Genomic DNA, 11481 nt, shown 5'->3' with positions numbered 1-11481 from the left:
ACAAGGTGATATCCGAGGCTCAGTGCTATCGGTTCCCCCACGTGCTTTTCTCGCCTTGAAGTGATCAGCGGGGGAAGTATTAGTTCTGATGCCTTGGAATTATCAGTATTAACACCAGTTCATCTGTGACCTGCTGCTAAGGTATGCTGTGTCTAGGTGCTGAGCTGGATGACTTCGAGGTCTCAATGTGAGTTTGGGTGGGGGGTGGTGGAGAGGGGGGGGGGGGGGGGGGGGGGGTCCGCTCTCCAGGCCGCCTGGAAAGCAGGTAATCGTCCAGCTAGGATCTGTGTGAAGGGAGGGCGAAGAAACTGACGTCAGGTTGAGAGCTGTCCATTCATGCAGTGCTGAAATCAAATCTCAGCCGTCTCCACTCATCAGCCTAACAGGGCAATCAACACCTTGCCACAGAGATATCTGCCCCTGTTGCCCTCTCCGATCAGCACAGCCATGAGGAGCACATTCTTGGTCGGTGAGTGGGGACATTTTTTTTTTATTGTCACTGGTTACACTCATGCTGCTAGGAAGCAGGGAGTGCAGAGACAGGGGAGCGATTAACCTCAAAGACTGTTATCCAGAAATGTACTAGTTTAGAAGTTGGTGTCATTGTGTTTTTAATGCCTAAAATTCCTGGGTTTTGAATTTGACAAGGCTTGCTAAATCCTTAACATTATCACATGCAGGTGGTTGTTTAAGCGACTTTGTGTCAAGTGCCGTGACTTTCAAAGTTTCACAGAGTCATTTGCGATTTTAGTTTTTCGTTCCGATTTAAGAATGCTATGTCGAATATTTATGATTAGAGGTGACTTTAAAGCTTGTTTCTGAGGGATCGAAGCGACTCTACAATGAAAACATACAACTTCCTCGACCTTTCTATCGAAATTAATCAGCTTTTAGGAGGAGGAACGTTGTACGTTGAAAGAGTTTGCAGATCGCGATTTTCACCACCTTGGTACGTCCCAAGCGCAGGCCAGCTAACAAAGCACTTTTGAACTATAATCAAAATTTGGCAGCCACTTTACGCACAGCAAGATCCCATCGAACAGCAGTGCGCTAAAGACAGCCCTTGTTTTAGCCACTTTGTTCTAACAAAATGCAAACAGCGAGCTTTCGGAGCCAAGGATATAGTGCCAAATATGTCACTTCCCACAGAACAAAGTGGGGCAGATGTCAAAGTGTAGGGGAGCTGCTTTGAGCAGTGTTGGCGTAAAGAAAAAACCGAGATCGTTGTCAAATGATTACAAAGTGAAACATCAATTTCAGCAAATGAAACATTCTGTCTGATAATGTAGTCACTCTACCACCTGATGAAATTTAAAGTGGGATGCTTGTGTGTAAATGAATATTTCCACGTTTACTCAGGGCAATAATAAAGCAATCATTCAGCGCAATAGGGTCACGTAAGAGACATTTAGAGCCTGGGCTGCGAGGAAATTCCTTCTGGAACGGGCAGCTCCCATTACTCAGCCTCACTTAGCAAAAGGTCAGATCGAATTAGATGCTGGGGAGAAAACCTATTTTTCTTTGAAGAAAAGACTTTACCCCAATTATAACTCAACTGAAAAAAAAATACCCTGAAGCCTCAATCAGACATAATGCTCGTTTCCTCTCTAAAACAGATGTACTTGGAACTGAGGGAATTCTTAAAATGAAATTCAGTTTGACTGTATACTGTAATCAGTTAAACTGGCCTGTACCATTTTGACCACGTGTTGATACTTTGCATAAAATTATTGTCTGCAATTTTAATGTAGAGATTAATTTGGTATTTTTAAATGTAATTTCAAATAAAGTCGATAAATTATTATCCTATGGCTGTCTTTCCACATTTGTTACTCATGTTAAGAGTGTGTTTTAACAATAGTTTGTGTCAAGGACACCAGCAGATTAAGCATCTGATGTAAAGTGTTTTTGGATGTATTGTTCTTTCATAGAGAACACAGTCTATGTCAATCATCTTCAGATGCAGTTGGAGTTAAAGGACTCATAGGATTGAAAAATTATAGTGTCAAGAAGGACCATTTTAAAATCCCTTTCTCTGATTGGTATTTCTTGTCTGGCTAAAATTGTAAAAAGAACAATTCAAATTAAAAAGTTGCAAAAAACACTTAAGAGTCTGCTGGGAGACAGCAAGTTACATCATGATAAATTAGTACATTGTAAATAAATTATTTGATGGCCAGGAGAAAGAAGGCGAGCATTAGTGAACAGTAATAGCTTGCATTCCCAGAACTACCATAGCTGATCAGAATCAGCACCATGTGAGTGCTTAAACTGCTCCAACTGGCTTATCTCTGCTCTTTTCCTGTCCACTAATGAGTGGAATGAATGTTCTAACAGGCTTCATGCTGGGATATGTAGACTTCGGCTCATTGGAGCTGGTCGCAAGCAATCACCAACAAACACAACTGTTTTGACCACAGACACATTAGTCGGTCATTTATCACATTAATTAAAATAAGAGAATGAATTTGAATTCTTTAAAAGAAAATAGGCTATTGAAGGAAATATGTAGCACAATCAATATGAGAGGGAACATTGAGAACTGAAAGAAAAACCTATCTGTTCAGATGTGGACAGATTTGTTGTATGTTTTCACCACCTAAGCTTATTTCATCCAATGCAATCTATTTCCTATAATTAAATAATGATGACCGATTTCTTGCATTGCTCAGGTAATAGATAGATCATGCAGCAAAGAAGTTATAGCCAGCCTGCCACTACTTCACTACTGCTATAATTATTTGAATGCACTCCAAAAGTGAGGAGCCTCACCTACATGAAGGCATTTTTAAATCAACCTGTTCAGGCATGTCTGGGACAAATAGGATTTGAACCCAGGTCTTCTGGCCAAGCAATAGTGATACTACCATTGTATCACAAGTGCTCCTCTGGTGATGAGTGTTCAGATCATAAGAACAGGACTAGGACACTCAGGCCTGCTATGATCTATATTTTAAGTCAACTTACTCACCTCAGTTTTGTGACCTGAAATAACCTTGTTTATCAAAATTCCAGCAGTTTCAGCCTTGAAACTTTCAATTGATTGAACCTCAACAGCTTTTGGTAGAAAGTGTTCTTGTTTTCTAATATCCCTTGTGCAAAGAAATATTTCCTGCAAAACACTCCTGAATGGCATAGTTCTAATTTTAAAGCTATGGTGTGTTATTCTGGAATCTTCAACCAGAGGAAATAATTTCTCTCTGCTTATCCTATCAAATCCTTTAATCATCTTAAACTCCTCACTAGATCATCCCTTAATCTTCTCTGCTTGAAATAAAACCAGCTTTGTTTATATAACGTCTGCTCATAATTTAACTCTCTTAGACATCATATCAAGACCTTCAATGTATCTGCTTCTCTTTCAGCCACCACTTTATTTGCTGAGTCCTTTTCAACTTCTTTCAAGTCACTGTCCAGATTACAATGGTAGTTGAAATTCCACTTTTCTGTCCTAGTTACAATGGCCTTGATCAGATCGGCAAGTGGGCCGAGGAGTGGCAGATGGAGTTTAATTTAGATACATGTGAGGTGCTGCATTTTAGAAAGACAATTGCTAATGGTAAAATCCTGGGGAGTGTTGCTGAACAAAGAGACCTTAGAGAGCATGTGTTTAGTTCTCTGAAAGTAGAGTCACAGGTAGGCAGAATAGTGAAGAAGGTGTTTGGTACGCTTGCCTTTATTGGTCAGTGCATTGAGTATAAGAATTGGGAGGTCATGTTGTGGCTATACAGGACATTGGTTAGGCCACTTTTGGAATACCACATCAATTTCGGTCTCCCTGCTATGGGAAGGATGTTGTAAAATCTGAAAGGGTTCAGAAATGATTTACGAGGATGTTGCCAGGGTTGGAGGGTTTGAGCTACAGGGAGAGGCTGAATAGGCTGGGGCTATTTTCCTTAGAATGTTGGAGGCTGAGGGGTGGCCTTATAGAAGTTTATAAAATTGTGAGGAGCATGGATAGGGTGAATAGCCAACATCTTTTCCCCAGGGCAGTGGAGTCTAAAACGAGAGGGCATAGGTTTAAGTTGAGATGGGAAAGATTTAAAAGGACCTTAAGGGGCAACCTTTTTACGCAGATGGTGGTGCGTGTATGGAATGAACTGCCAGAGGAGGTGGTGGAGGCTGTGCGGTTGCAGCATTTGAAGGGCATCTGGATGGGTATATGAATGATGGGTGGTGTGGGGTGTGGAGGGATATGGGCCAAATGCTGGCAGATGGGACAGGATTGGTTTAGGATATCTTGTCGGCGTAGACAAGTTGGACCGATGGGTCTGTTTCCATGATTTGGAGCTCTATGACTCTATGATTTTACTGGAAAACATGCAAAACAATATGGGTTATTTTAAAATCATAATCTTTCCAATTAAAACATTCTGCTTCCTCCCAAAACACAGAATGTCATCCCACATATACAGAGATCAAAATTGCACTGCCCACTAGGTGTTTTTGTAAGACCTCATGCATCAACACATCTTGTATCTGCCCTAGTTGCGCAAGCGTTCAGCCTACTTTCTGGAAGAGTATGAGGAAGGGCAAACCAGTCTTATGTTGACAACTAGTTTGTAAATTCTGAATATAAATGTGAATGCTTAATACCATAGATTGTAATAGCCATTTGCCACTGAAGATTTTGGAGTGTGGCTGCCAATGCTATATAAGTATTTGAAAGGGTTAATACTGAGTGCCAGAAGCATCACCATTGTGATGATGCCATGTGGACTTGTGGGCACAACAGCTTAGGATCTCAAAGGTGTTAGAGCGAACACCTGGTCTTCCTTGGTCTCTAACTGTGTCTTTTGTGGCAATCTATCTTGTAAATAGGTGCCAAAATGTGATATCCAGTATCTTGTTTCTGACAGTACCTATAAATTGCTTTCCTTGATCACACTAGACCTAGCAGGCCCTGTAGTTCCCTATATTGATATAAGATAGTGGCAGTAATCTTCATCATGGGAAGCAGCTCATTCAGCAATATGAGATGACAAGTCCGTACAAAAGCCATTGTTTAAGCCAAGGCTTCAAGTCACCTGTAGAGATGGCACAAGAAGATTGATCAGTTGTTTATCTGCTAGGTTTAATCTTACACAGTGCATATGTAACAAAAAATCCTTGAACACAGCAAATACAGATACTACAGACTTCAAATCGATTTGTCCCATTTTTTCTCTGCATTTTGCTCCTTGGTAACTTCATCCAACAACACAGTTTCCACATGTACCATGCTGACACCCAGCTCTACCTCACTACCACTGTTCTTTACGCTTCTCCTTCCTCTGGATTGTCAGACTGTTTGTCAGATTGATGTTGGATCCACTATTTAATTTCAGAAATTTCCTCCAAAAAGATTTTTGAAAGCCACTGTCCTTAAAATGCTGCACAAACTCAGTATATTAACTGTCAACTCCATTCCTCTCCCTGCAACTATGTGGCTGAATTAGACTGTTCACAACATTGGTGCTCCATTTAACCCCAACATGAGTTTCCAACTACACATCCGTACAGTCACTGAGCTCATCTGTTTCTGTCTCTGGAACATCAACTGATTCTGCTCCTGTCTCTGCTCATCTGCTGCTGAAAACATCATCCATGCTTTTATCCCCTTTAGACTTGTCTATTCCAATGTTTTCCTGCCCAACCTCCATTTTCTATCCTCCATAAACTTAACTACATTCACAAGTTTGCTGCACATGGATGAGTCTTGCACCCAGCTGCATACCCATCATTCCTGCGCTAATATTGGTGCCCAAAAAGGCAATACCTCTGTTTTAAAGTTCTCATCCTCCATGTTTTCAAATCCCTCCATGGCCTCACCTGACCCTACCTTTGTGATCTCCTCCAATCTTTCACACTCTGAGTTATCTGCCCTCGTCTAATTCTGAGCAACCCCTTTTGAATAGATTCACCATTGGTGACCAGGCTCTCAGCTCTATGATTCCCTCCATCAATATTTCCGTCCTTTTAACCCTGCTTGCATCCTTTAAGATGTTTCCTTCAAACCTCTACCTCATCTGTCTTAATGTCTCCTTATGTGAATCAGTATTAAATTTTCCTTTGTATTGCTTCTCCGAAATGCCTTGGGGCGGCTTATTTTATTAGAAGTGCGGTACCAATACAAGTTGTTGTCATCACCCAAGTATATATCATGCAAGCTCATTGGATCATCAATTCAACATGGGACTTTCAAGTGGTATCACTGATTGCAACTTGTTTAAGCTTTGAATGAATTTCAGTGGCATCCCTCTAAAGAGTCCAGTTAATATTTCCCTGAAGGTAAAACCCTCTAGCTTTACTGTGGGAGTAGGAATTTCAAACTTAAGATTCCCTCCTGCTAACTAAGACACTAACAGCATGCTAAAATCATATTACCACAGCATTAACAGCTGGAGCTCTCTTTGTTTTCTCTCAAGTCCTCAATGCACCCTGCACTTCAATTGTTTATTTTTGTCCATGAAAGTAACAAATCAATGTTTCCTGGATCTATTCAAATCATGTTTTCAGAGAGCAAACCTACAGTCACAAATAGATTAAGCAATGTCAATAACTTTCAAGCAAAAGTTCTCTGAGTGTTATGTTGCCATTGTAAACATCATACCAGAGCTCACCAAACATCAATATATAAAAGTTGAAGGAGCCATGGATGTGGGAAATCTACAAATCCTGAACAAAAACAGTAAATTCTGGAAATGACCAGCAAGTCTGGTGAAATCTGTAGAGATAAAAACACTTAATGTTTCAGCTCACATCCTTTCACAGAGCTGAGAAAAGTTAAAACTTTTGAGTAAGTGAAAGGAGGAGGCTAGGAAGGGCAAAATCTGGGAAAAGGTGGAGGGGAGGACAGATTAAAGGCAAAAATATTTCATGGGGCAAGGCCAATATGAATAAAAATGAGACCTGTGGGAGTCCAAGTTTACTAGGGTTACTTGTTGACAGCCTATCATCGGAAATGGAAACAGAAAAGTCAAGGAGGGGAGAGAAGAGTCAAATTACATGAAGGTGAGGGAAGGATGGAAATTGAAACCAAAGTCATTGAAAGTTTTCCAATTCAGGTCAGAGCAAGAAGCAACACCAGTACCTGCCTTTGTACCAAAACAGCTCTTCTCAAAGTCACAGATAACATCCCAAGTGACCATGACCACAGTTAACTTTCACTCCCTGCCTTTCTTGATCTGTCTGTGCTCTTTGACATGGTTTGCCACAATATCCTGTGATGTAATTTGTTATTTACACAAATTTCATTATTATTTACTTTTGAGCTTGGATTTTTGAATTTTGAGCTCATGACTTATGGGATTTTCTGTGCGTCTGAAAGGATTTAATAATTAATTTGTAAGGATTTCTGTAGCCATGGTGATTTATTTTAAAATCATTTGAGAGAGATAGGTGGCAATAACTAATGAACCTTCTGTTTATTTTGGGAGAGTTTGAGTGAACAAAGTACAATGCTGTGCGTTAAGCTTTCTGATGGAAGATTCCGGAAATTTTTTTGTGCTTGGGGATTGGAAGTAAAATACCTTTTGTTTGGAGAGATAGCTTTTAGTTTCAGTCTGGGGTACTTCTGCAAGGTTCTTAGCTGAAGATGGATGTGAATAGCTGTTGCTCCTGAGTCCTCACACCAACTCCCTTCACTATATATGCCACTGTCCACGCTCCCAAAAATCACTACCCTTCACACATTCTGATTTGGCCTTGACCTTTCCAGATTCAAGTGTTCTGGGACATTGAGAAAACACTCACTAAAAATCTACATGCTCTGGAAGTCTACTTCAGAAAATGGAGACATTGACCAAACATTCACAAGACAGCCATTTCAGCCTTCCACCTGAATTACTTGTAAGGTCAGAAGAACACTTCCAGAATGGCAGATACCCATGACTCAAAGCCAAAACACCTTAGCATCAGATTTGGCATACATTGGCTCTGGTGTTCTGGAGGTGTTGCTGGTAGATTAGGATTAACCTCATATGCAAACTGATGCATCAGAGCCAACATAGCATACACTGCTTCACTTCCCCTGACTTCCCAACAGCAGAGTATCACTGCACAATCTCGCTTTGTCTATGCCACTTCTTACAGTATGTTTAGAACTACTATCCTGTGCGGTAGGGGGAGGGGAGAATTTGAAGCTTGTGAAATCCACATTGATACCATTGGGCTGCAGGGTTCCCAAGCGGAATATGAGTTGCTGTTCCTGCAACCTTCGGGTGGCATCATTGTGGCACTGCAGGAGGCCCAGGATGGACATGTCGTCTGAGGAATGGGAGGGGGAGTTGAAATGGTTCGTGACTGGGAGGTGCCCTACTGCATCCCAAAACCAGTCCAGCTTGTCCCTGCCTCCCTAACCTGTTGTTCCTCCCACCTATCCCCTCCTCCCACCTCAAACCCTACCCCCATCTCCTACCTACTAACCTCATCTTGCCCCCTTGACCTGTCCATCCTCCCTGGACTGATCTATCCCTTCCCTAACTCCCCACCTACACTCACTTTTACTGGCTCCATCCCTGCCTCTTCGACCTGTTTGTTTCCTCTCCACCTATCCTCTCCTCTATCCATCTTCTTTCCGCCTCCCACTCTCTCCCCATTTTTTTCAGAACCCCCTTCCCCTCCCCCATTTCTGAAGAAGGGTCTAGGCCCGAAACGTCAGCCTTCCTGCTCCTATGATGCTGCTTGGCCTGCTGTGTTCATCCAGCTCTGCACCTTGTTATCTCAGATTCTCCAGCATCTGCAGTTCCTACTGTGTCTGATCCAAATAATTGTTGATTGTCTCCTGGCAGCTGCTAACACCACCGACAGAAGTGGGCCATGTAAGCATACCACAGCTAAATGGCAAGAGAATTCAGGCAAAGTTGAGAAGGATGACTCTGGACAGACTTGTATGTTCTCTTCGAAATTCAGAAAACAACCACGAGTCAGTGACCATTGGTTGCTTGTGTGAATCCGTTCCTAAATGCAGGAGCATATTTCAATGTGTTGGGAGAAAAACATTCAGCAATAATCAGGATCATCCTGCTCTCTGCTGACCAAAGAACGTAAAGATCTTGCTTTATAACAATAAAAAGGCACTGAAATTGTTCAGCATCACGCTCATTCAAAACATCAGAAGAAAGGCTGATTTTAAGTCCTAAATGTGACACACTTATCAGTTTTTGCACAGCAACAAATCTCCACACAATCGCTGTCACATGTGTGATTCCTGATTGCAATCAGCAGCACTCTTAAATCGTATGCTGGTTGCTTTATTGGTCTTGGCAAACTGAAGGGTGTAAATTGCACATTGACTTCTATTTCTGCCCTATGATGCATTAACAATGATGAAGATTGTTTAACATCAGGAAGCAGATCGAGAAGGAACATCAGCACCTGTTCCATCTTGACATGAGTGAGAAGGTTGGGGAAGAACCTCCCTTATGGTCTCACCAAGACAAATTGTCCAGAAAGCCAGATTAGAATTTGTATTGATGTGTGACTGCCAACTAAGTCTTACAACAAGAAAAACATTTGACACTGATGATATCATTGGGAAAATGAATGTTCAATTAATTTGACTTCAATGTGGGATGCTAGTAAATCGAGCTTCAGAACAATGGAGCTATCTTACAGTTTGTTGACTCACACCAAACATTCTTTGCTATGAGGCTTAACTTTGGAGTCAATTCGCAGCTGAAGTATTTAAATATGATTCAACCTGCTCTTCGAGAATTGAAGACATACTGAATGTGAGTGATGACCGTCTCACACATGGTTGCACTGGAAATGTGCTTGAGATATGCCGACAGCATCTTAGAGAAAGACTGTTGCCTCAACTTTGAACAACACAAGCACCTATTCAGTGTGAGCAGACTCAAATTCTTTGGTCACAAGTTCAGGAATGAAGGACTATTACCTTATCCTTGGAAAGTTGAAGCCATTTAAAATGTTGCAGATCTTTATCAATGTGCTCCAAGTCTGAAGGATTCCTTATGAATTGTAGTTACTTCATTCCTGACCTCATTATAGTATCTGTCCCTCCCCCTGCTGCATTAAGCAACTTACCAAATGGAATGGAACTACATCATCACGCAAATAGGCTGGGTATTAGATCTGTTAACAGTGGATAGAAACTTGTACCAATACCTATTTCACCCCTGAGAGAACCACCCTGCTAGGAATAATGCAACCCCAGTTGATTGACCTGCAACTATTGTGTGAAAAGGCAAGGTAGGGAATCTGTGAATTGTTATATTTTCAAATCAATCTTGCTCAGAGATGTTATTACACTTCTTTGGAGTAGGTAAGACCTGAACCTGGACTTCTTGGCGCAGAGATAGGGACACTACCACAGTGCCACAAGAGCTCCTACCCATCCATGTTGTGATGGTGAGCTAACTGGTAACACTCATTGCTGACAAATGGAGAGAAATATTGTCAATCACAGGAGGGATCTTACATTGCCATTTCTGTTTGAATGGAAGTGAGTTGGAAATTACAGATCGCTCATGAATTTGTTCAACAATTTATGAAGCAAATCATCTACTCAACTACAGTGTTGGATACTCAAGCCACAAAAGTACAATTTCCATGCCGAGTCTCAGTCAGATAAGTTAAACACAGCCGATTAACTTTTGTGACATACTTTGTCAAAAGTTTTATTAGTCTTGAGGAAAAGGTTGTTAAACAACATATTAACTATGTAAGCCAAAATGTGGTGCAAATGTTACTAAAACCGCTGATACCAAAGCAACAATGAAACAAGATGATTTGTTATAATTGTGCATGAAAGCTATGGAATCAAAAACTAGAAAGATATGATCAGAAATGTGTCGACCAACCAAATCACTAATGCTGCAAGGTATTCACAATGTTTTTGTGTATGCAGCATAATCATTGTGAGAACATACTGTCAACAGCACATGAAGGCTACCCAGGGACTTGTCAAAACTAAAGGAAAAGCTATGGGTCCCAGGAATTGACCACATGGCTGAATACATAATCAGTCTTTGTCATGTCAAAGAACCACAATATCACATTTTAAGGCTCCTTTCACAATGTATGAACTAACTCTAGGATCATGGATTGAGGTTAGCATTGATTTTTGCAGGGATCGTTGCACAGTGGTGAGCACTTACTTATTTGTCACTCACTACAGCAGATTTCCAGTGTAGAAATATTTACATTGACTTCAACAAAGACAGTCATCCAAAAGATGGACGAGATGATTGCCTTGATTAGATCCCTTAAAATGGCTCTGAGATGACAATGAACTCACAATCAGCAACAATGAGTTCAGTAAATTGGAGGACTTAGCTAGGTTTTAATCTTCAAACATTCACACCCATTGGCCAAAAGCTAACACAGAAATCAAAATGTATGCATTTCGTGGAAAAAGTATATACAGCTACAACTGAAAGCAAGAAAAGGAAACAATCAATAATGGGGGGCAAGGCTTTGAGGTAAGGAGTAGAACATTTAGAGTGGATTTAATGAAAATCTTTTTCATTCAGAGGG

At 41.0% G+C, this 11481-nt stretch overlaps 1 protein-coding gene across 1 annotated transcript in view; it reads left to right on the top strand.

Annotated features, from left to right (window-relative positions):
• Window positions 1–391: 391 nt before the first annotated feature.
• Window positions 392–11481, top strand: part of gfral (GDNF family receptor alpha like) — a 101058-nt gene continuing 89968 nt past the window's right edge. Inside the window, exon 1 of the mRNA XM_048597287.1 lies at window positions 392–469. Within this exon, the coding sequence (XP_048453244.1) occupies window positions 448–469 (22 nt within the window). The 5' untranslated portion in view covers window positions 392–447. The remainder of the gene's footprint in view (window positions 470–11481) is intronic.

This window comes from Rhincodon typus, chromosome 5 (assembly GCF_021869965.1).
Source record: "Rhincodon typus isolate 14 chromosome 5, sRhiTyp1.1, whole genome shotgun sequence".
Taxonomy (NCBI): Eukaryota; Metazoa; Chordata; class Chondrichthyes; order Orectolobiformes; family Rhincodontidae; genus Rhincodon; species Rhincodon typus.
This window is presented reverse-complemented; position numbering and strand designations above follow the sequence as displayed.